At 38.0% G+C, this 26,382-nt stretch overlaps 1 protein-coding gene across 1 annotated transcript in view; it reads left to right on the top strand.

Annotated features, from left to right (window-relative positions):
* Window positions 1–26,382, top strand: part of RNF125 (ring finger protein 125) — a 40,325-nt gene that overhangs the window by 4,981 nt on the left and 8,962 nt on the right. Inside the window, exons 2-5 of the mRNA XM_003406338.4 lie at window positions 16,251–16,404; window positions 20,145–20,233; window positions 22,859–22,949; window positions 25,339–25,446. Of these exons, the coding sequence (XP_003406386.1) occupies window positions 16,251–16,404; window positions 20,145–20,233; window positions 22,859–22,949; window positions 25,339–25,446 (442 nt within the window). The remainder of the gene's footprint in view (window positions 1–16,250; window positions 16,405–20,144; window positions 20,234–22,858; window positions 22,950–25,338; window positions 25,447–26,382) is intronic.

Here is a 26,382-nt window from a genome sequence, read left to right as displayed (position 1 = left end):
TCGAAAACCCAATGGGGCGGTTCTACTCTGTCTATAGGGTCGTTATGAGTCAGAATTTACCTAACAGCAACGGGTTTGGTTTTTTGGATGACCAGTAAAAAAAAAGCCTGCACCAAATTGGTAGCTCTCTAAGTAGAGTTTGAGGGTTGTCCTGATGAGTTTTAAACTTACTCAGAAACGTACTTTCATTCTTACAGGAGATGTGCTATCTGAAAGACTTATTTTTTAACCCTAAGATTAAAGCTACTTATCTACCAAATGAGTTTTTAAGGGTTATTAAAATTTGGTTATCAAAAACAAACATTCAATCATTGTCTTTGTCATCTAGTGCTGCTATAACAGAAATACCACAAATGGATGGCTTTAACAAAGAGAAATTTATTCTCTCACTGTCTAGTAGGCGACAAGTCCAAATTCAGGTAGTCAGCTCCAGGGAAAGGCTTTCTCTCTCTGTTGGCTCTGGAGGAAGGTCCTTGTTTTCAGTCTTCCCTTGATCTGCGAACATCTCAGCACAGGAACCTCAGGTCCAAAGGCCAGCACTACTTTCTTGGTGGTATGAGGTTCCCAACTCTGCTTACTTCCCTTTCTTTTTATCTCTTGGGAGATAAAAGGTGGTGCAGGCCACACCCCAGGGAAACTCCCTTTACATTGGATCAGGGATGTGACCTGGTAAAGGGTGTTAAAATCCCACCCTGATCCTCTCTATCATAAAATTACAATCACAAAATAGAGAACTACCACAGAATACTGGGAATCATGGCCTAACCAAGTTAATACACACCTTTTTTTGGGGCGGGGGGTTGGGGGGGATATAATTCAATCCATGACAGTCATCAGGCTTTTCTAGAAGTTCCTTCAGAATTCTACAAAGAAGTCTAAATGTCATACAACAACACACATACCTACATGTTGCTCAAGTAGATGGTAGGACTGCACACACCTTTCTTTAAAATTCATTGTTTCTTTGGCTTCATCATTATCAGTTTGGTTTGTCGTGGTTGGTTTGGTTAGATCTATTATTGTATAGAGTATATTCTTTTATTGACCCAGCAAACATTTCCAACTCAGACTCACTGTTTTCCTCCAATACTTTGCTGACCTTTTCTTAGCTATGGCCCTTACGATTTGGCCCCTGCCTACCTCACTCTCTCACTACACCTTAGATTATTCTCCCCTGCCTCCCTACATTTCAGCCGCTCTGGCTTTCTACACTTCAGCAAGCCAGTCCCTATATTTTGCACTTTTTGTTTTTTAGCTTGGAAAACCACTCCCAGATCTTTCCAAGTACCTCATTTCCTAGGGGATCACCCATTTAACTACTCCCCCCGCCCCCCGCCCTTACTCCGTTTATTCTGTCACATAATTTATTCTTCTCAAAGCATTTGGGGCAGTTCTACTCTGTCTTATAGGGCCGCTGTGAGTTGAAATTGACTCGATGGTGAAGGGTCAAAGCATTTACTGCTTATTCACCTATTTGCTTACCTGCTTATTTCTTCTCCCTTCATTCTAGAACTCTCTGAGAGTAGGGATCTGAGGCAAGCGCACAGTTTCATCTCAGGCATGTACAACAGTGCCTGGCAATAGTAAGCTGTTACTAAAAATGTCTCCAGTGAATGAGTGAAAAAATGAATGCCAATATTGCAGGGGGCAGTCCTTCGGGATTTGTGCTGATTTATGCATCCTCTTATAAAGTCTTCATTATAACTAAGGAATAGTGGTTTTTGTTAAAAACAACAATTCATTTTATTCTCTCTTCAGCCTTTTATTTTATTTCAAAATCAGTACGTGCTCTTTAAATTCGTTTAAATAACCATAAATGCATGTAGTATCTTTCTTACACTGAATTTGGATGTCTTTTAAATGTTTTAAAAAATTGTTTTCTTCTTCAAATTGCATTCCATTAAAAATTTCAGGTCTCTCATCTTCCAAACATTTTCCTTTTTAATCCTCAACTAAATTTTCCTCAGTAGCAAAGAAAATTTAGAGTTCATATTAAATCACAGTAGGGTGATTAATTTTTCCCCAACATTTTATTATGAAAAATTTCAACCACACAACTAAGTTGAAAGAATTACAGTGAACATCCATATACCGACTGCCTAGATTCCACGATTGTTAATATTTTGCTTTTATCTCTCACTTTATTCCATATCTATCAGTCAAGCCACCTTATTTCCTGATGCATTTCCGAGTAAGTTGCAAATATCATTATACTCTATCCCAGATCATATCAGCATACATAATATTAACCAGAATTCAGTATTTGTTTATGATTCCCTCCTCCTTTTTTTTTTTTAGGCAAATTTTACATACAGTGAAGTGCACAGTATTTAGGCATACCATTTGCTGAGTTTTGACAAATTCATTTACCCTTTTAACCCAAACTCCTATCAAGATATAGAATATTTCCATTACCGCCAGAAAGTTCTCTCATGCCCCTTCCCAGCCAATCCTCACCCATATACTGCCAGAGACATCATTGTTCTGTGTTTGTTTGTTTTTCTTCCCCTACCATAGATCAGTTTTGCCTACTTTAGAACATCATGTAAATGGACTTATACAGGATGTACTCTGTTGTGTCTGGCTTCCCTCACTCAGTATGTCTTTGAGATTCATCCATGTTATTGCATGTATCAGCATGGAATGAGGTCTGGAAGGGTTCTCAATGTGAAGCTTCTGTGTCTTCTATTCTGGAACTCCAATTGCATGCAGATTTTTGCTTCTAATTGTATCCCACATTGTTCTCAGGGTTTCTTCATTTTTCCTCGTTCTTTTCTCAGATTTTTTTCCACAAAGTTGTATCCAAGGATTTGTCTTCAATTTCACTGATCCTGTCTTCCATTGTTTCAGATTTGCTCCTAAAACCTTATATTGCACTGTCCATTTCTGAAATCTTATCTTTTGGATTTTTAATTGCCATTTTCTATAATTTCTAGTTGTTTATTTATTTTGACATTTTGTTCTTGTATTATTTTCCTGATTTCTTCCATTGCTTTTCCATGATTTTGTCTGTATTTTCTGTGATTTTGTCTATTTTTTCTTTATCTTTGTATGCATTTTCCTTCATCTGTTGGAGAAACCTGAATATTAGAGTTCTGAATTCCCTGTCAAATAGTTCCAGTGCCTCTTCTTCTAGCAGAAGGTCGTCGGGTATTTTATTTTGGTCCCTTTCTGAAGCCATCGTCTCTTGTTTTTTTTTTATGTTTTGATACTGTCTGCTGTCTTCGGGAAATTCAGGAATTACTATCTTTGTTTATTGATTGTAGATTTGATTGTTTTGTCCTGCTTTTTTGCTTTATTTGATTATGTCTGGGCAGGCGGGCTTGGTGTGTTTTGTTGCTTACTCGCCTGTGGGCATAATTCTCACAACCTTGTCCAAGCAGGTAGGGCTGGACACTCAGTGGGTGCTCTTTCTCCTGCTGAGAACGCCATGAAGTTGCCTTTCCATACACCCTGTCTGGAGTTCTTTGGTGGCTGTAGCCCAAGATGACGAATCTAGGCAGCAGCGAGCCGGTGTCTCTCCACCCAAGTGACCATCGCCCATTGGCAAGCAGTAGAGGTCTCATACAGGGAACAAGGGGTGGGAAAACGTGTATCCCTGGTTACCGGTTGCTCTGTCTTCTGCTGGGAGCTCTGTTGAATTGCCTTCCCATACTCCCTGTCTGAGTTTTTTGGCAGCTCAAACCCAAGATGGCGAATCCAGCCATGGTAGCTTGTACAGGACCTCCATTCCACAGCTCTCCTCATTCTCAGTTCTCTGTCAGTTTCTTATTCCATTTGGTATTATTCCATTGAGTTCTTTATTTCTTCATTTGGTACTTAGGTTTCCAGGATTGATGTTTGTATCTGTTTTACTTAGTTTTTCAGGTCTTTGCTACAGAGGGATATCATGGTGCTTCTGTCTGTAGTGCCATGTGGGTGCTGCTAAACACCTTGGTCTTGATGTGTTTTCTCCATTTGATAATAACTTTTTTTTTTTAAATAATTTTTATTGTGCTTTAAGTGAAAGTTTATAAATCAAGTCAGTTTCTCACACAAAAACCCATATACACCTTGCTACACACTCCCAATTACTCATCCCCTAATGAGACAGCCTGCTCTCTCCTCCACTCTCTCTTTTCACGTCCATTTCGCAGCTGCTAACCCCCTCCACCCTCTCATCTCCTCTCCAGGCAGGAGATGCCAACATAGTCTAAAGTGTCTACCTGATCCAAGAAGCTCACTCCTCACCAGCATCCCTCTCCAGCCCAATGTCCAGTCCAATCCATGTCTGAAGAGTTGGCTTTGGGAATGGTTCCTGTGCTGGGGCAACAGAAGGTCTGGGGGCCATGACCACCGGGATCCTTCCAGCCTCAGTCAGCCATTAAGTCTGGTCTTATGAGAATTTGGGGTCTCCATCCCACTGCTCTCCTGCTCCCTCAGGGGTTCTCTGTTGTGTTCCCTGTCAGGGCAGTCATCGGTTGTAGCCAGGCACCATCTAGTTCTTCCGGTCTCAGGATGATGTAGTCGCTGGTTCATGGGCCCTTTCTGTCTCTTGGGCTCATAATTACCTTGTGTCGTCGGTGTTCTTCATTCTCCTTTGATCCAGGTGGGTTGAGACCAATTGATGCATCTTAGATGGCTGCTTACTAGCGTTTAAGACCCCAGACGCCACTCTTCAAAGTGGGATGCAGAATGTTTTCTTAATAGATTTTATTATGCCAATTGACTTAGATGTCCCCTGAAACCATGGTCCCAAGACCCCTGCCCCTGCTACACTGGCCTTTGAAGCATTCAGTTTATTCAGGAAACTTCTTTGCTTTTGGTTTAATCCAATTGTGCTGACCTCCCCTGTATTGCGTGCTATCTTTCCTTTAATGTAAAGTATTTCTTATCTACTATCTTTTTTATCTAATTAGTGAATACCTCTCTCCCATCCTCCCTCCCTCCCTGCCTCCTAACCACAAAAGAATGTTTTCTTCTCAGTTTAAACTATTTCTCAAGTTCTTATAATAGTGGTCTTATACAATATTTGTCCTTTTAAAACTAATTTCACTCAGCATAATGCCTTCCTCCATGTTATGAAATGTTTCATAGATTCCTCACTGTTCTTTATCGATGTGTAGTATTCCATTGTGTGAATATACCATAATTTATCCATTCCTCCGTTGATGGGCACCTTGGTTGATTCCGTGTTTTTGCTATTGTAAACAGTGCTGCAGTAAACATGAGTGTGCGTATATCTGTTCTTGTATAGGCTCTTATTTCTCTAGGATATGTTCCAAGGAGTGGGATTGCTGGATCATATGGTAGTTCTATTTCTCACTTTTTAAGGAAGCGCCAAATCGATTTCCAAAGTGGTTGTACCATTTGACATTCCCACCAGCAGTGTAGAAGTGTTCCAGTCTCTCCACAGCCTCTCCAACACTTATTCTTTTGTGTTTTTTGGATTAATGCCAGCCTCGTTGGAGTGAGATGAAATCTCATTGTAGTTTTGATCTGCATTTCTCTAATGGCTAATGATTGTGAACATTTCCTCATATATCTGTTAGCTACCTGAATGTCTTCTTTAGTCAAGTGCCTATTCATAGCTTCTGCCCATTTTTTAATTGGGTTATTTGTCTTTTTGCAGTTGAGTTTTTGCAGTATCATGTAGATTTTAGAGATCAGGCGCTGATCAGAAATGTCATAGCTAAAAACTTTTTCCCAGTCTGTAGGTAGTCTTTTTACTCTTTTGGTGAAGTCTGTGGATGAGCATAAGTGTTTGATTTTTAGGAGCTCCCAGTTATATAGTTTTTCTTCTACATTCTTTATAATGTTTTCTATACTGTTTATACCATATATTAGGGCTCCTAACATTGTCTGTATTTTTTCTTCCATGATCTTTATCACTTTAGATTTTATATTTAGGTCTTTGATCCATTTTGAGTTAGCTTTTGTGCATGGAGTGAGGTATGGGTCTTGTTTCATTTTTTTGCATATGGCTATCCAGTTATGCCAGCACCACTGGTTAAAAAGATTGTCTTTTCCCCATTTAACTGTTTTGGGGCCTTTGTCAAATATCAACTGCTCATATGTGGATGAATTTATGTCTGGATTCTCAATTCTGTTCCATTCGTCCATGTATCTGCTGTTGTACCAGTACCAGGCTGTTTTGACCACTGTGGCGGTATAATAGGTTCTAAAATCAGGTAAAGTAAGGCCTCCCACTTTGTTCTTCTTTTTCAGTAATGCCTTATTTATCCAGGGCCTCATTCCCTTCCATATGAAACTGGTGATTTGTTTCTCCATCTCATTAAAGAATGTTGTTGCAATTTGAATAGGAATTGCATTAAATGTATAGATGGCTTTTGGTAGAATAGATATTTTTATAATGTTAAGTCTTCCTATCCATGAACAAGATATGTTCTTCCACTTATATAAGTCTCTTTTGGTTTCTTGCAGAAGTGTACTGTAGTTTTCTTTGTAAAAGTCTTTTACATCTCTGGTAAGATTTATTCCTAAGTATTTTATCTTCTTGGGCATTGATTTGGTGATTTCCTCTTCGATGTTCTTTTTGTTGGTGTAGAGGAATCCAAGTGATTTTTGTATGTTTAACTTGTATCCCGATACTCTGCTGAACTCTTCTATTAGTTTCAGTAGTTTTCTGGAGGATTCCTTAGGGTTTTCTGTGTATAAGATCGTGTCATCTGCAAATAGAGATACTTTTACTTTTTCCTTGCCAATCTGGATGCCCTTTATTTCTTTATCTAGCCTAATTGCTCTGGCTAGGACTTCCAGCACAATGTTGAATTAGAGAGGTGATAAAGGGCATCTTTATCTGGTTCCCGATCTCAATGGGAATGTTTTCAGGCTCTCTCCATTTAGGGTGATGTTGGCTGTTGGATTTGTATAAATGCCCTTCGTTATGTTGATAAATTTTCCTTCTATTCCTATTTTGCTGAGAGTTTTCATCATGAATGAGTACTGAACTCTGACAAACACCCTCTCTGCATCAATCGATAAAATCATGTGATTCCTGTCCCTTGTTCCATTTATGTGGTCGATCACATCAAGTGTTCTTCAATGTTGAACCATCCCTGCATACCTGGCACGAATCCCACCTGGTCATGGTGAATTATCCTTTTGATATGTTGTTGAATTCTATTGGCTAGAACCCTGCCGAGGATCCCTGCATCTACATTCATGAGGGATTTAGGTCTATAATTTTCTTTTCTTGTGGTGCCTTTACCTGGTTCTGGTATCAGGGGTATGATGGCTTCACAGAATGAGTTTGGCAGCACTCCATCCTTTTCCATGCTCTGAAATACCTTTAGTAGTAGTGGTGTTAACTATTCTCTGAAAGTTCGGCAGAATTCTGCAGTGAAGCCGTCCAGACCAGGGCTGTTTTTTGTTGGGAGTTTTTTGATTACCTTTTCAATCTCTTCTTTTGTTATGGGTCCATTCAGTTGTTCTACCTCTGTTTGTGCCAGTTTAGGCAGGCAGTGTGCTTTCAGGAACCCATCCATTTCTTCTAGGTTTTCAAATTTGTTTGAGTATAGTTTTTCATAGTAATCTGATATGATTCTTTCCATTTCAGTCGGGTCTGTTGTAATATCGCCCATCCCACTTCCCATTTGGGTTATTTGCTTCCTCTCTTGTTTTTCTTTTGTCAGTTTGGCCAGTGGTTTATCAATTTTGTTGAATTTTTCAAAAAAAAACAGCTTTTGGTCTTGTTAATTCTTTCAATTGTTTTTCTGTTTTCTATTTCATTCAGTTCAGCTCTAATTTTTATTATTGGTTTTCTTCTGGTGCCTGTGGGTTTCTTTTGTTGCTCTCTTTCTATTATTTGTTCAAGTTGTAGAGATAGTTCTTTGATTTGGGCCCTTTCTTCTATTTGGCTGTGTGCGTTTATTGATATAAATTGGCCTCTGAGCACTGCTTTTGCTGTGTCCCAAAGGTTCTGATAGGAAGTGTTTTCGTTCTCATTGGATTCTATGAATTTCTTTATTCCATCCTTAATGTCTTCTATAATCCAGTCTTTTTTGAGCAGGGTATCGTTCAGTTTCCAAGTGTTTGATTTCTTTTCCCTGCTTTTCCTGTTATTGATTTCCACTTTTATGGCCTTATGGTCAGAGAAGATGCTTTGTAGTATTTCAATGTTTTGGATTCTGCTAAGGCTTGCTTTATGACCTAATATGTGCTCTATTCTAGAGAATATTCCATGTGCACTAGAAAAGAAAGTATAGTTGGTTGCTGTTGGGTGGAGTGTTCTGTATATGTCTACGAGGTCAAGTTGGTTGATTGTGGCATTTAGATCTTCCATGTCTTTATTGAGCTTCTTTCTGGATGTCCTGCCCTTCACTGAAAGTGGTGTGTTGAAGTCTCCTACTATTATTGTGGAGCTGTCTATCTCACTTTTCAATGCTGGTAGAGTTTGTTTTATGTATCTTGCAGCACTGTCATTGTGTGCATAAATATTTACTATGGTTATATCTTCTTGGTGTATTGTCCCTTTAATCATTATATTGTGTCCTTCCTTATCCTTTCTGATGGATTTAACTTTAAAGTCTATTTTGTCAGAAATTAATATTGCCAGTCCTGTTCTTTTTTGATTGTTGTTTGGCTGATATATTTTTTTCCATCCTTTGAGTTTTAGTTTGTGTCTCTAAGTCTAAGGTGTGTCTCTTGTAGGCAGCACATAGACGGATCTTGTTTTTTAATCCATTCTGCCACTCTCTGTCTCCTTATTGGTGCATTTAGTCCATTGACATTCAGGGTAATTATGGATAGGTATGAATTTAGTGCTATCATTTTGATGTCTTTTTTGTGTGTGTTGACAGCTTCTTTTTCTCACTTGATTTTATGTGCTGAGTAGGTTTTCTCTATATATTGTCCTTTCTTCATATTTGTTGTTGTTGATTTTGTTTCTGCTGAGTCTGTATTTTTCTCTTGTATTTTATTTTGATGAGTAGGTTAGTTTGACTCCTTTGTGGTTACCTTATTATTTACCCCTATTTTTCTAAATTTATAACTAACTTGTATTTCTTTGTATCGTCGTATCTTCCTCTCCATATGGAAGGTGTATGATTACATTTCTTAGTCCCTCTTTATTATTTTAATGTTGTCTTCTTTTATATAATAACATCACCGTTACCCTGTGTTGGGCTTTTTTTTTTTTGGATTTCCCATTCTGGGTTGACTTCTGGTTGCTCTGCCCAGTGTTCTAGTCTTGGGTCAATACCTGATATTATTGATTTTCTAACCAAAGAACTCCCTTTAGTATTTCTTGTAGTTTGGGGGGTTTTTACGAATTCCCTCAACTTGTGTTTATCTGGAAATGTCTTAATTTCACCTTATATTTAAGAGACAGTTTTGATGGATATATGATTCTTGGCATGCAATTTTTTTCCTTCAATTTTTTAAATATGTCATCCCATTGCCTTCTTGCCTGCATGGTTTCTGCCGAGCAGTCCGAGCTTATTCTTATTGGCTCTCCCTTGTAGGTGACTTTTCTTTTATCCCTCACTGTTCTTATAATTGTCTCCTTATCTTTGGTTTTGGCAAGCTTGATTATAATATGTCTTGGTGACTTTCTTTTAAGATCTACCTTATGTGGAGTTCGATGAACATCTGGGATAGATATCTTCTCATCTTTCACAATACCAGGGAAGTTTTCTGCCAACAAATTCTGAACAATTTTCTCTGTTCTTTCTGTTATCCCTCCCTGTTCTGGTACTCCAATCACTCGTAGGTTATTTCTCTTGATCGAGTCCCGCATGATTCTTAAGATTTCTTCATTTTTTTAAATTCTTTTATCTGATTTATCTCCAAATATATTAGTGCCAAGTGATTTATCTTCAAGTTCAAAAATTCTAGCTTCTACTAGCTCAATTCTGCTCCTCTGACTTTCTATTGAGTTATCTAATTCTGTAATTTTATTGTTAATCTTCTGAATTTCTGATTGCTGTCTATCTATGGATTTTTCTAGCTTATTAAACTTTTCATCGTGTTCCCGAATACTCTTTCTGATTTCTTCCGTTGCTTTATCTGTGTGTTCCTTGGCTTATTTTGCGTATTGCCTCATTTCCTTCCTGATGTCTTGAAGGGTTCTGTATATTAAACTTTTGCATTCTGCATCTGGTAATTCCAGGAATGTACTTCCACCTAAAAGATCCCTGAATTCTTTGTTTTGAGAGCGTGTTGAGGTGATCACGGCCTGTTTCTTTATGTGACTTGATATTAATTGTTGTCTCCAAGCCATCTATAAGTTATTGTATTAGCTTATACTTGCTTACTGTGTTGTAGCTGCTTACTTTGTTTTGTTTTGGTATACCCCTGTGGGTTGCTTGAGTGAGCTAGCTTGATTATTTTCACCTTTGGAGCTGTGGTGTCCTGTCCCCAGCTGGCTAGAGCTGTTATCAGGTGTATCAGTCTAGGAGTCCATTCAGTTTTCTTGTATGAATTCAGCTCAGGTTTCCAGGTAGCTGATATCAAGTGTGTGGTACAGGCTCTGTCCTACAGTCTTAGAGGGGCAGGGGTGATTGGCGTATATACCCGTATCTGATTGCAGCAGGGGGTCACACTCTGGACAAGGCAGGGGGCTGAGAACCTACCCCCAAGTGTCTCTGAGGAAAATGCATCTCTGTTCCCTAGAGCATGCTGGTGGGTGGGCTCTGCAGAGGGACCATGGGCACCCAACATTTTTGTTGTAAGGACTGGGAGGTACCAGTTATCCCTGGACCTCTGTCGCAGGTGGTTGGGTGACCCAAATGGAGCCACCAGTCCCTAGGTCCCTGTTGTGGGTAGGTGAGGACCTTGTTTAATAGGCAAATCAATGTCAAACGTCAAACACCCACCTCTCCACAGCACCGCTGAAATGTTTGGAGTTTGCCAACAAGGGCCTATTCTCCCGAAATAGGCCCACACATGTCCATGCAGAAGGGAAAGGTGCTCAAGGTCCACAGACGGTTTATGCTTGGACAGGAGCCGCTTCTGACCTGAGCTCCCCCAGTTAATGGAGCTAGCAAATTATCTTTTCCCCCCAGTTGGAAATTTTTTCCTTCCCCAAGGCCGGGAGTATGGCTCCAAGTGCTCACCAGGGTCTATCTGAGGCCCAGGGATTCAGCAGCTGAAGGTGGCTTGGGGGTGGGGAGGGCGGGGTAAAATAAACGCAAGTACTTACTTTTTGCCGAGAGTGCCCTTCTGCTCAGGTTCCGGAGGTGTGAGTGGGCTGTGTGGCTCACTGCTTCTCCCTGAGGAAACTGCAGCCTAACGCTAGAACCAGCCTGCCGCCGCCGCTGCTGCTCTGGGAATGGTGTCTGAGGGCTCCCGGCGATTCAGGTCAGGTAACTCCTCTCCGCTTCTGAAGGGTTTTTTCCTTCCCCTGCCCCTCAGTTTGTTGTCTAAGCTTGCCTTCGATGCTCAGGGCTCCCAGCTTGTCACAAATATACTCGTTTCACTTGTTTTTTCAGGTCTTTGTTGTAAAGAGGGCTCAACGGAAGCGTCTGTCCATTCCGCCATCTTGGCTTCACTGATAATAACTTTTGTTAAAATGAATACAGTTAACTGACTGGTCTTCCAGATTTGCAACTATCATCTTACATAATACAACATCATATATATAAATTCTCATTTGAGAGTTTCATGCCACATCTATCACCACTGTGCAGAAGTAAGGGGGGTTTATAGTGAGGGACTTGACAAAAAAAAAAATGCCTTCAAATGTGCTCTTTCATTAATACTTTCTAGGTATTTCTGTTGTTGTCATTATCAATTGTAGTTATCAAAACATGTGCAAAGCATTTACAAAATAATGGCAGAAATACTCATTATAAGGCCAACTGGTGTATTTAGATATATCCCTGATCTTATAATATTGCTGCTTGTGGTTGTCACTGGGAGGAATGAGGTGTCTTGAAAAAGAGTACAAACTTTGAGGCTTTATTGAAACTGGTGGAGGATCAAAGCACCACTGTCCTCTTGCTGTGTAACTGTGGCATGTTGTTGTAGCTCTCTAAACCTCAGGTTGCCATCATAAGTGAAGGGAAGGCAGAGCAGTATTTTAGGATTACTGCTAAATGCAGAAGGATGTGGCTTCAGTAAAGATTTACAGCCTTGGAAACCCTATGGGGAAGTTCTACGCTGTCCAATAGGGTTGTTATGAGTCGGAATCAACTACACAGCAGTGGGTTTGGGTTTGGTTTTGGTTTTGGTGAGGGTTAAATAAGTTAATGTACGTTAGTGCCCACCACAGGACTTGGCACCAATGAATACTAGTCTTCTGTTCACATTGCCATAAAACTCAAATAAGTTGTAAGAAAAAGGGGAAAACTTTTAGATAAAAAAAAAAAGTGTTATCTGAATTATCCTAAGTTACATAAGCAGATAATTAATGTCAGAACCATAGTGTTATATTAGAAATATTAATATATTAGAAGACACATTAAAGCAAAAAAAAAAAAAAAAAAACCAACCCGTTGCCATCAAGCCTATTCCAACTCATAGCAACCCTATAGGACAGAGTAGAACTGCCCCATAGGGTTTCCAAGATGTGCCTGGTGGATTCAAACTGCCAACCTTTTGGTTAACCCCTACACCAACAGGGTTTCCAGAAGATACATTAGAGACTACACTTTGAAAATCAATTTTTAGGACTCAGAAATGCAAGGGCAGATTGGGCCTTAGAGTTTACAATTAGCTGAGGCATCCCCTTGCTGTCGAGTCAATGCTGACTCATAGCTCCCCTATAGGACAGAGTAGAACTGCCCCATAGGGTTGCCAGGACTGTCATCTTTATGGAAGCAGACTGCCATATCTTTCTCCTACAAAGCTGCTGGTGGATTCGAAATGCCAGTCTTTCAGTTAGCAGCTGAGTGCTTAACCTCTGTGCCACCAGGGCTTCTTAGCTGAGGCATAGAGAAGTGAAATACAGCAGAGGAATTAGGTCTCTTGATTCTTAAAGTGTTGCTGTTTTCAACTAGAGGCAGTGGTGGTTGTGGAAAGAAAGGTTATTGAACATTGGGTCAGAAAATTCTAGTGTAAAACCAACCAAATTCAGACGCTTTCTATGTATTTGCCTTAACCTCTATGTACCTCAGTTTCCTCATCTGTACATGGGAGTAAACTTCCTATTAAAGATCATTATTCCTGTGTACAGATGAGAAAACTGAGGTACATAGAGGTTAAATCACATATATAGGAAATAAATAGGATAGCTCACAGAATCAAAGAAAAAGGGTAGGAATTTAAGTAGATCTGGGGTTCTAAGTAATGAGAAGGATAATCCCACCAAGTTGTTGCAAAGTCAGTATGTCGCTCTGTTTAGGAGTCAACTTCCAGGGAGAGGGTCTGCTTGGCCTAGCCTATGTCAGGTGTTCACACTTTCAGCCAGGGGATGGTGGGCACCTTAATTAAGGTCACACCAAGGGTCGTATCTTATTTAAGGGGTGTAGTTCCTGCAGAGCAAAATCAGAATGCAATTGCAAGAATAAGGGGGAATATATGCTGGGCAGGCATAAACATCAAGTAGATGCCTCAAGCACTATGCAAACATAAGCATCCTCTGAGTGCTTATAACAATTTTATAACAGATGCAGAAGAGAGTGCTTTTAAGAATAGATAATGGCTAATGTAATTGGGAATTAAGGGAGAAAAAACAGAACAAGAATGATTTGGAAAATAGCTGTGCTTGCCCATTATTAAACTTTAACATGAGAAAGCATTTAAGTACTATTCCAAAGCCCATCAATGATAATGGTAAATAAATTATTGTGTATTCACACAGCAGACCTTATAAAATGAGAATGGACAATCTCAACCACACACAACAATATGGATGAATCTCACGATCAATACTGAGCTAAAGAAAGTAGGCACAAAAGAGTCCATACCATATGACTCCGTTTATATAAAGTACAAAAACAGGCAAAACGAATCCATTCTGTTAGAAGTCAGAAGTTGAACCTTAGAGGGGTTAGAATTGTAACCAGAAGGGAACTGAAGGGGAGATTCTGGGGACTGGCCATGTTCTTTTTTTATATGTATGGGCGTTCGGTTGTGAAAATTCATTGAACTGTACACCCATGATATATGAACTTTTCAGTATGTGTGCTGTTGTTAGCTGCTCCGATTAGTAGTAACCCCACGTGACAGTAGAACTGCCCCACAGAGTTTTCTCAGCTATAATCTTTACAGGAGCAGATCACCAGGTCTTTCTCCCACAGAACCACTGAGTGAGTTCAAACCTCCAACCTTTGGTTAACAGCCAAGCACTTAACTGTTTTACCACCAGGGCTCCTGTTAGTATGTTGTCTTAGTTATCTAGTGCTGCCTTAACAGAAACACCACAAGTTGATGGCTTTAACAAACAGAAATTTAGTCTCTCACAGTTTAGGAGGCTAGAAGTCCGAATTCATGGTGCCAACTCTAGGGGAAGGCTTTCTCTCTGTTGGCTCTGGAAGAAGGTCCTTGTCTCCTTTCAACATCTGTGGGTCCAGAGTTCCTTTAAGATCTCCATGTGTCTTGACATCAATCTTTCCTTGAGTCTAGGATGTTCTCAGCACAGGAACTCTGGGTCCAAAGGATGTGCTGCACTCCCAGCTCCTCTTTCTTGGTGGCAATGAGGTCCCTTACCTCTCTGCTCACTTCTCCTTTCTTTTATGTCTTGTAAGATAAAAGTTGTGACTCAGCAAGGGTGTGACTTGAGCCCCATCCTTTTGTAAGGCTGTGACTCAAGATACATGGCATGCTGATCCTGCCGCATTAATATATACAGGTTAGGATCACAAAATGGAGGATAATTACATCAGATCACAAAATGGAGGACAACCACACAATACTGGGAATCGTGGCCTAGCCAAGTTGGCATATATTTTGGGGGGACACAAGTCAACTCATGACATATTATAGTATATTTAAATTTTAAAAAGCTTAACTTTTAACATGTATTAATATTCACATATAGATATTATATGCTGAATAGTATAAGCGATATCCGGTCATGCTAATGTGTTGTTTTAGGCTGGGTTCTCCAGAGAAGCAAAAGGAGTGAAGTGTGTAAATATATGTACAGAGATTTATATCAAGGAAACGGCTCACGTGATTGTAGAGGCTGGAACATCTGAAGTCCTTGGATCAGGATAGAGGCATCTCCCAATTTACATAAACGCGGGGTCTGGCGAACCCGAGATCGGCAGGTCAGAGAGTAAGGCTCTTGCTCACAGGCTGTGAAGATTGATAAATCGCAAGATTGACAGGCAAGACCACAAGGCTTCTCCTGATTCATGTCGATGCAGTGGCTGGTGAACCCAAGATCAGTGGGTCAGAGAGCAAGGCTCCAGCTCACAGGCTGTGAAGATCGACGAATGCCAAGATTGGCACATAAGCTGATAACTCAAGTTCTAAGAACCCGTGTCATGAAAACAGGAGGCAGCCACAAGATCCAGCGTGAGCAAAAAGCTAGAATGTCTCCTTATATTCAGATGCAGGCCACACGCCCAGGGAAACTCCCTTTCAACTGATTGGCTACTCACAGCAGATCCCATCATGGGAGTGATCACATATAAACATTGAGAATCATAACCCAGCCAAGATGACACACAGTCTTAACCATCACACATGTATAACATCTAAAAGTTCATTTTCCCTCAGCATGCACTTAGCTTTCAACAACTCCCATAAATAAGTGAAGATTTTCCGCGACTTGTGTTGACTGTGTTAGGATTTTATTATGAATATTTTTAAGTAAACCAGAGAATATATTTGACTTGGAGGATATTCCTAACAGTGGTAATTTTGGTTAGTTAATTTCCTATATCTGGGGATGGCTTTAAATTTTTTTTTTTTTTAATTATAACGTGTCTGATATTTTTACCTCCTCAACTTGTTGCTGTTTTCTTACCTAACACACAAAATCTCACAGAGTAAACACCTGTTTGCCAAAAAATCTTGAGGTAAAATAGAATAAAGGAAAAGGAAGCACACAATGGATATGCTTTGAGTTGTAGTTTTAAGTCTGTTTATAGGAATGCTATTTTCCCCACTTTGTCTCTGTTCTCAGTTTTGTTTAAATGCTTGCAGTGCATGTGGTGAGAATGCGTGACCCCAAAACAGTCTTACTGGCAACGTAGGATCATCCCTGAGAAGTGTAGGTTGCAAGTGGACCTTTAATTTGGTAGTATGGCTCATAGTGTACAAGATGTCATTAAAATACAGTTTATAAAAACAAACACATAGTGTGCCTCCTTTGTACCTTTTCGGGAAAGTGACATGTTCTTGGTTTATTTTGATAGATTCTGCCGTTCCTGTATTGCTACCAGTCTAAAGAACAATAAGTGGACCTGTCCTTATTGCCGGGCATATCTTCCTTCAGAAGGAGTTCCAGCTACTGATGTAGCCAAAAGAATGAAGTCTGAGTACCAGAATTGCACTGAGTGTGACACCCTGGTATGTGTCCCTGCATATGTTCGTGGTTACCAGCTTAGGTCCCTGAAAAATTGTTCTGCAGCTAATCATTTTATCTATGCCTTTGACTCATCCTACCCTGTTTCTGTTACCTGGCTCCTACCATCACCTAATTTTTCAAATATTTTCATTGATCCCTTCCATTTCCTCTCTTCCCTTTACCACTGCAGCCCCGTATTATGGCTTCCATTCCTGCTGCTCTGTTGCAGCTCATTTGATCATAGCTTTATTATCAAATCCAGTGGCATGTTTCCACCTATGTTATTCTGGTCTTTGTAGTATTTATCTCTATTGATCCTCTCCTCCTGTTTTCAGTTTTCCTCCTTTGATGTAGTATTAACCTGGTCAGATCATGTGAGGTCTTGGAGGCCATGTAAAAGATACTTTGATTTTTGTCCTAAATATAATAGTATGCCATAGAAAGATTGTAAGTTTTAGAGTGTAGTGATTCAGTTTATATTTTTAATATATTTCTCTAGCATCTGTGTGGAGAGTGGTTTGGAAAGGGGACAAGAGTGGAATTGGTGAAACCAGTTAGGTGACTATTAAGATAGGTCACACAAGACGTCTAGATTGGGTGATAAGCATTAGATGTGGAGTAAGAGGTTGCTTCGAGATCTATTTAGGAGATAGAATTGTTAGAATTTGATAATTGGCTGGATGCAGGGGTAAGAGTGAAGGCTCAAAAATGCCTCCTGGGTTTCTGACATGGATGGGTGAGGGTGCTATCATGGGGAGTGGATTTGGAGAAGAATCCCGAGACTTAAACTCTGATATGTTAAGTTTTAGCTGCCAAAGGGAGACGCTAAGAGGGTATTTAGATATAGCAGTCTAGAGACCAGAAGGATACTGAAGATACTGGTACCGAGGATCTACATTTCTTTAGAGAACCTTTCTGGTCATTAATCTAAATTATAGCTCTGTTATACTTTATTTTGGAGCCCTGGTGGCACAGTGGTTAAGTGTTTGGCTGCTCACCAAAAGACTGGCAATCCAAATCCACCAGCTGCTCCTTGGAAACCCTGTGGGGCAGTTCTCCTCTGTCCTGTAGGGTCACTATGAGTCAGAAGCGACTCAGTGGCAACAGGTTTTATACTTTATCTTAGCACCTTGTACATTTCCTTTATACCACTTATTATCATTTGTAATTATGTTTTTGTGGCTTAATGTCAGTTAATCTCACCAAATTTAAGTTTTGTGAGGGTAGGGACTGTGTCCTGGTTGTTTTTTTTTTTTTTTGATAGCTTTGTACTCAGCACTTTAAAAAGTGACTGGCACATAGTAAGTATTCAATGCATTTTTGAACATTTATATAAAAGTCAGTAATCTATTCATGGCTACCTGACTATAGAATTTGTGCATGGTCTTTGGAATCAGATGTTCTAGCATCAAACAAATTCCCTCACTTCCTGTTCATTGTTTTGGGCAATTCATTAATCTAAATTTTTGTTTGTTGTTGTTAGGTATGATCAAGTTGGTTCCAACACATAGTGACTCTGTACAACAGAACGAAACACTGCCCAGTCATGTACCATCCTCACAAATGTTATGCTTGTGCCCATTGTTGCAGCCATCTCCTTGAGGGTCTTCCTCTTTTTTGATGACCCTCTGCTGTAGCAAGCATGATGTCCTTCTCCAGGGACTGATCCCTCCTGATAACATGTCCAAAGCATATAAGATGCAGTCCTTCAATTCTTGCTTCTAAGGAGCATTATGGTTGTACTTCTTTGTAACATGTTTACTTCTTTGTAAAATGAGAAAAAAGATAACATTCATGTCACAAGGTGGTTGTGAAGGTAAATAATAAAATATATATATAAGGCTTTTTAGCACAGTGTCTGCAACATAGTAAAAGATCAAAATCTGTAGCTTTTTTATTCTTAAGAAGAGATTATTGCTTTTCCTATTTTGATATTTTGTGAAAAATATCACACTCATTATATTATTCCATCACCAGCTTATTTTTTATCCCACTTTTGGTGTCTTTCTCAGAAACAAGAACATTCTGTCAATAATCTTGAGTGGAAATCCCCTTCTTTTTTTAACCTCCATTTTTGATTAGTCAGAAGGACTTTGATTTTTTTCTTTGGGATATTTCTTGTATTTATCTCTTTCTTTCTATGTTATTCCTCTTGCTAGGAATCCTGTCCATTCTTTCGATAGCCATTTTAGAGCCTACCTATAATTTTTCAGGTTTCAGGCCTGATCCCCATTCCATGAGGCCTAACCTTTGTATTCTAGCACCCGATATCAAGCAGTTTCCTATATACTTGTTACACATCTTTTTTCCTCCGTTAGATTGTAAGTACCTTTAGAGGAGACACAATGGCTTACTTTGCTTTTGCCATCTCTTACAATGATTTACATAATTTTCTGTGTAGAGTAGACAGTCTAAGAATTTATCAATTCAACACCAAAACAGAGAGTGGAGGGAGAGAGTGGGCTGTCTCACTGGGGGAGAGTAATTGGGAGTGTGTAGCAAGGTGTTTTAGCAAGGTGTATATGGGTTTTTGTGTGAGAGACTGACTTGATTTGTAAACTTTCACTTAAAGCATAATAAAAATTATTAAAAAAAAAGAATTTATCAATTCATTTGTCAGTATGTAATTGCCAATTGCTAATTTCTGTGAGGAGTGCTTCTCTTTGTTTATTAAGGAATACCAAGAGAAAGAAAGAATCTCTTAGTAGAAGCAGTAAAGAAATGAGAGAGCGCTCATGTACAAAGTTGGCTGTTAAAGGTTGTAAAACACATCTGTCTTAAGACAGCTACCTACATCAATCCTAGGTGTTACATCTTTTAGATGGATATTTGTAAAGCAAGGATTTTTTTTTTTTTTTTTTACATTTCTGCTAGTTTTCCTTTTTGTATTTTCTTAAACAATTATAGCTGTTTCTTTGATATGGTAGATACAATGTTTGAGGTTTGGCTTCCTTACCTTGTGCAAAATGAAGTTGAGTGGGTCTGCCACCATACCACAACTGTAGAAAGCTGCCTTTAGCACAAGATTTTATCGAAGTTTCTAATGACGCATTTAATAGAATATACGTTTGCAACAGATCCCCTGTGGTTAGGATCTCTGAACGTGTATCTGGAGGAACAAGGGCTCTTTATCCTGCACTGATAAAAAATGGACTGCAAGGCTGTCTTTTGTGCTTTCCCTTAATGGGGCTATTAAGTATACTGTGTATTATGAATTCATGCAGTGCTACCGGGCGTATTATAAAGCCATGGTATTTATATCTTCCCCGAAGGCACAGGGTTTCTTTTTACTTACTGTGGACATCTCTAAAATTTACACATTGGTTCTTTTTACCTCTGTTTTCCTTTCTTTTTATCTCTTCTTTCTTCCCTCTTGCTCTCTTTTTCCTCTCCCTCCCCCCTTTTTTCTCACTTCCTTATTTTCATCACCTATTTAAGTAGTGACATCCAAAAAAAGTAAATTTGAGTAACATTTTTCTACCTTAAAAAATATATGCTTTTTAGAAGAATGAAGTTCAAGGATTTAACATTTGGGTCTTCTAAGGATTGAGCAGATTTAAAAATGGTATAATTTTTGATAATGCCTTAACTCTGTAGTACTGTTGTCATGAATGCATCGTTTTCATCAACCGACCCCACAGTGTGATGCTATTTGAAATAGTGAAAGTAGTAAAGCTGTGTCATGAGACGTCACTGAGCCCCCTTTCAACAGTGAGCTTATTTTGAATTTGCTTTTGTATAGGTTTGCCTCAGCGAAATGAGGGCGCACATAAGGACTTGCCAGAAATACATAGATAAGTATGGACCACTACAGGAACTTGGGGAGACAAGGTTTGTTTCAGTACAGTACAGTTTAATGCTAACTTTCATATCTCTGTAAAGAATTTAATGAGGTGTAAAGTTGAACATTTTAAGTATGAAAATATATATGGAGTTGTGTTTAGGCATTTAACCATAATACCTGGTGATAGTAATCATTGCCAAAGAACTTTGTTCTCTCTATTTTAAAAAACTTGTGTGGAGGGAACTGACCACATCCTGGAGAAATTGGGGCAACTTCGTCAGACAAGTTTGTATTAAGGAAGATCTAAAAATAAAATGTAGAGCTGTTAAATTTCTGCCAGACTCTGTTTTCTGACCAACAGGCTCCTGAAGTAGATTACAGTTAAGGAGTTATTCATCTTTACTCTTCCATCTTCATCCCTTAGTTCCCCACCTCATTCCCTCTCATCTTGCTGGTCGGAAGTGGCATCTTGGTATATGTTTTGACAAGGAAAGAACAGACTTGGGACCCATAAAAAAACATATTGCTGTTGAGTCAATTTCAACTCATAGCAACTCTATAGGACAGTGTGGGATCGCCCTCACAGAGTTTCCAGGGAGCGGCTGGTGGTTTTGACCCACTGACCTTTTGGTTAGCAGCCAAGCTCTTAACCACTGCACCATCAGGGCTTCTGAATCCTATGCTTTTCTGGTGGGAAATCATATGTCGGGACTGGCATATGGGATGAAGGTGGTTAGTAGATGAATGGAGGATATTGATCATTGACTCTTTTTTTCTTTAAAGAAAAACAAAGAAACAAATTTGGGTCATTAGTATCCTTATTAGAAGGGTAATTTAGCTGTATCAGCGTAATTATAAAGTTTGGATTCTGCTGCTACTGAAGAAATGTCTTGCGTTCTCCTGTATAGGCTGATAGCTTTGAAACTATTAAATCTGCTTATAAACTCAGCTACCTAATAGTAGTGCTCAGTATTGGTAAAATTTCTTTCTCTCTCCTGAAGAAAGATGTTAGCTCTGTTATATTTTAAGAAAATATGCTAAATATATAGCTTAAAGTTTGTAACCTAAAAGTCTAAATGATCATCCCATTCTTTTTGTTTTACTAGAATTTTAATGTCTGTGTTATTTGTAAAAATAGCTCAGGGTTTTAGATATATAGACAGTGTTTTGAGAATATACCTGCTGTTTGTTATAGGATTAGTTTTATACATGATGTTATAAAATTTTAAAGAGCATTTTAGCTACGAGTGTGGATTCTGTTAGACTGGCCACTAGGACCAATTGGAAGGAAAGATAACAAGTGGGTTGATATAAAGGATGACAATTTTAAGTATGTGGGTTTATTGCAAATTTTATTGGGTTTTATGAAAATTTAAAAGTACTTGGAAACTAATTTAAATCCTAATTTCTTCTGCTGCTTAGACTATAATAATAGAGAATGGAAAATGGAACAAGTGGTTCATTAATCAATCTTACAAGAGAGATTAATATTTGCATTTTAATAGAAATCTTTGCTTTATTGATGGGTTTACTCCATGATTCAATTTTCTTTAATTCTTATACAGGGAGCTTGTCCAGAGAACAAGTCTTAGGGAGCAGGAAGTTACATCTGTAATAGAAAGTGAACAAAACATTTCAAGACTCCATATTGTCCTGAGGAATTTAAGGCACCACTGTCCCATAAGTATATAAGGCAGATCACATATATAATTTAAAATTTTCTAGTAGTCATATTAAGAAAAGTAAAAAGAAACAGGTAAAATTAATTTTGATATATTTTATTTAACCTAATATAACCAAAATATTATTATGTAGTCAAAATAAAATTTTTTGAGATATTTTACATTCTTTTTTTTTCCATATTAAGCCCTTGGAATTCAGTGTGCATTTTCTCCTTCCAGCACATCTCAGTTTGGACTAGCCACATTTCAAGCACTCAATAGAGACATATGGCTAACGGCTGCTGTATTAGTGCCGATCGATGTAAGGGATAAATACTTGCACGTGCACATAAAGGTGTAACAAGGTAGTTAGTTAGTTGTGAGCCTGAAACTAATCATTCTTCCCTGGATACTAATAATGTGAGTCTAAATATTTAGATATATATGCTACTGGAGTTAGAAGATAACACCTAATTCAGATGTTACCTGAATCAGGAAACAGAGGAAGAAAAAAGTATCTCAGGGGCAGCCAGGTGATGTGATCCTCAGTTTCTCAACAAATTGGTGCTCTTTCCAAAGAGAATAAAGTGCTTGAATGTACTCGAGCTGTTTCTCTGCTACACCTCTGTGAAGATTAAACCAAAACTCATTGCCGTTGAGTCGATTCTGACTCATAGTGACCTTATAAGACAAGGTAGGTTTGCTCCATAGGGTTTTCAAGGCTGTAATCTTAACGGAAGCTGACTGCCACATCTTTTTCCCACAGAGCGGCAGGTGGTTTCAAACTGCTAACCTTTCGGTTAGCAGCCAAGTGCTTAACCACTGCGACACTAAGGCTCCTCCTATGAAGGATACGCATTTGCAGTTCTCATGGGGAAAAATCTAGGCACCAAAACCACTATCAGGATAGTAAGAATAATATCAAATCTGAGGAAGAACTAGGACTAGAAAGTAGATTCACCAACATTCTATTCTTTACCTTAGCAATATTTTATTCTGTGTTATTTCTAGGTGTGTGTGTCCATTTTGTGAGAGGGAATTGGATGAAGACAGCTTGCTGGATCATTGTATTACTCATCACAGATCAGAAAGGAGACCTGTGGTAGGAATTTTTGTTACTATGTATTTTAGCAATGTCTGAATTTAGGAAATTTTAGAAAATCTATTTATTAATCTTGTATATATAGATGTATTACAATGAATGATAATTTATGTCAAGGTTATGGTCATTTCATGACTATTAATAGTATGTCAAAGTATTGAGTTAAAACTCATAAGAACTACTAACATGCAATCACTATTTCACTTATGAAATTAAGCAAAAGAGATCAACTAGGAATACCCAAAATGCACAGTTAAGATTTATCTTTAATATACTAAAAACCATGGTAAAATCCTAAATTAAAGAAAGGATTTTAAATAATGCAAATAGCATTATCATAACAATACCCTGGAAATGAAAAGTAGAAAGTCATTCGCAATCCATTGTTTCATCATTGTGTGAATCTTTAGCCATATGCTTGCTTATTAAATATAGACTGATCATTTCCTAGATACATTGGGAGTTCTGTCTTTTATATTTCCCACCTAGCATTTTGGTTTTCCTTTACAGTATGGCTTTTATCATTTTAATTTTTGTATAGTCATGAAGTAAACCAGAGTGTATACAGCATCATTGCCTTAGCCATTTTACCATTTTTGAACATTTGAATTGTTACCAGTTGGGTCAAATCTCTAAATAGCACAATAGCTCTACAAGGTAGGTGGTATTATTCCCATCTTACAGAAGAGGGAACTTATGTGCTTATGTCCAACAGCTAGTAAGAGCCCGTGATAGCATTTGAACCCCATGTTGTCTTACTTCAAAGGCGATGCAATATAACTATGTTTCTGATCTCCACATCCCAAGGGCCTAACACATAGTAAGGGCCCAGAAAGAGTGTTGAATGAACACATCTCGATAACTAATGATCCTTCTCCCACACCACAAAAATTAACACTGTTTTCCTGTTAAAATATTTCCTGGCCTCAACTCTACGTTCATTGCTATACAGTGGTCTCTGCATGGATTAAGTGCTCTCTTGGGATGCACAGTATAACCAATTAACTGAGATGGCCACAGCATTAGAAAACTATAAGTAATTATAAAACAATAATAATGAAAATAATGTGATTTTCTTAAAAACAAGACAGATTAACAGAGTACAACAAAATTCAGAAATAGACCCTTATTTCTAGAAATTGAGCACCCTGAAACTGAAACCTCCATAAAACAGTAAGAAAGAAAAGAATTACATAAAAACTTCATTTAAATTTAAAGTAAGAAAAAAATTATCATAACAGCTAGTAAACTGGACATTTTTATAATTTGAAAAGAACATTGGATTGTTCATTAAGAGACCTGGATTCCAATTCTGATACTTATAGTTGTGTAAATTTAAGCTAACCGTTTTATAGTTGTGTAAATTTAAGCTAACTGGTCCCCTCTCTGAAATTGAGCTTTTTGACAAAACAAGCATTGAGTCAGTTTTTGTAAGGATTAAATGAAAATACTACCTGATTTAATGCCTGACATTTTAACTTAAATTCTCATTATGTTAGCCATTAAAAAAAAAAAAAGCAAATTGAAGCCATTAGAGAAGTGCAAATTGAAACCATGATGACCTGCCACTACACACCTATCAGAATGCCCCCCCCCCAAAAGAAAAAAACATTGACAGTACCAAATGCTGACGAGGACGAGGAAAAACTGGATCATCCACACATTGCTGGTGGGAAAGTAAAATGTTACAGCCACTCTGGAAAACAGTTTGGTAGTTTCTTAAAATTATCATATAGCGCAGCAATCATATGCCTAGAAATTTATCCTGGACAAATTACAATGTATGTTTACACACAGGTCTGTACGCAAATGTTTATAGCAGCTTTATTTATAACGGCCAATAGTTGGAAACAACCTCAATGTTCTTTAAAAGGTGAAATGGATAAATGAATTGGTACATTCATGGCATCAATAAAAAGGAGCAAACTATTAATGCACACAACAACTTAAATGAGTCTCAAGATCATTAGACCAAGTGAAAAAAGTCAATTTCAAAAGGTTAAATACTGTTTAATTCTATCTTACAATATTCTCAAAATGACAAAAAACAAAACAAAAACAAAAACCCTTAAGTATAGAGGTAGACAGATAGTTAAGTAAATCGTGGTATATCTACTAACCGTAATAATTTTCAAGTAATAAGTTTATAAGTATGAAGCAAATAGCTATACTTTTATGTATGTACACAGAGAAGAAATGCATAGAAATAAATGTAATTTTATTTGTTCCTTTAATATTTATGCAATTTTAGGGCGGCATACTGAACAATGGCCAATGGATTCGTGAAGTTAAAATTTACTTTGTTTTGAATGGTTCCTTACTTTTGAAAATTTAGACATAGTAATTACTTCAAATTCTTTCTTGAACTTTTCATCTTATTAATTTCCAGTTCTGTCCACTTTGCCGTTTAATACCTAATGAGAATGCAAGCAGCTTCAATGGCAGTTTAATACGACATTTGCAAGTCAGTCACACTTTGTTTTATGATGATTTCATAGTAAGTATATTGTTTTCTATTTCCATTATTTTTCATGCTGTCTGTGTTAAACTTACCTTTTCAATCCAAGTGAATAAAATTCTAGGAGAAAAAAATGTGCATATAACTAAAGTGTGAAGTATTAACATTAAGGAGGAAATCATAAAAATTCAATGTTTTATAAATTTTATTATTCGTATCAAAACAGTTATCTGCCTTGGACAAAATTTTCTTTGTGATCTAGATAATCAGCCATTGTATAAAGAGCCAGATTTAGCTTTAAAATTATTGTTTTAATTTCTACTCTAGCTCCTCCCTATATATATTTATAATTTTTATGAAGCTGAAAACTTAGATAGCTGAGATGAAATCATGTCAGTAATGAAATAACTAAGAACATATGTTCTGTGTCCAATTGCTTTTATAGTACATTGGATGACTAATAACATATATGATCTTATCAGTATAGTAACACAGATGGGCCTTATCATTTTTTATTTAGTTTCTATAAAACACAAAACTCCTGTTTTTGAACATTTTTAAACTTAAAAAAATTAATATGAAAAAATTTAAAACATTTACAAGAGTAGAGTCGTATAATAAACCTCCATGTACCTATCGGCTAACATCAAGAACTACCAACTCGTGACCAAAGTTATTTCATTGAGAATTTTTTTCAAACAGAAGAAAATTAGACATAGTAGGAATAGTTTTATCCTTATGACAGTATTTCTCATTTTCAGAAATGATAAAAGCAAGGAAAGGTTACCATAGCCTTTGCTCCACTTCAGCCCATGCGTTATCATGTCAGGGTAGTACATTGTCCCCTAAGCCCTTTCAGTTTGTTCTTTCATAAACAGAACCAAACCAAACCCAGTGACATCGAGTCGATTTTGACTCATAGCGACGCTATAGGACCCATAGAGTTTCCAAGGAGCACCTGGTGGATTTGAACTG

This window comes from Loxodonta africana, chromosome 11 (assembly GCF_030014295.1).
Source record: "Loxodonta africana isolate mLoxAfr1 chromosome 11, mLoxAfr1.hap2, whole genome shotgun sequence".
Lineage (NCBI taxonomy): Eukaryota > Metazoa > Chordata > Mammalia > Proboscidea > Elephantidae > Loxodonta > Loxodonta africana.
The sequence above is the reverse complement of the archived record's forward strand: the minus strand, read 5'-3'. Positions and strand labels throughout refer to the sequence as shown.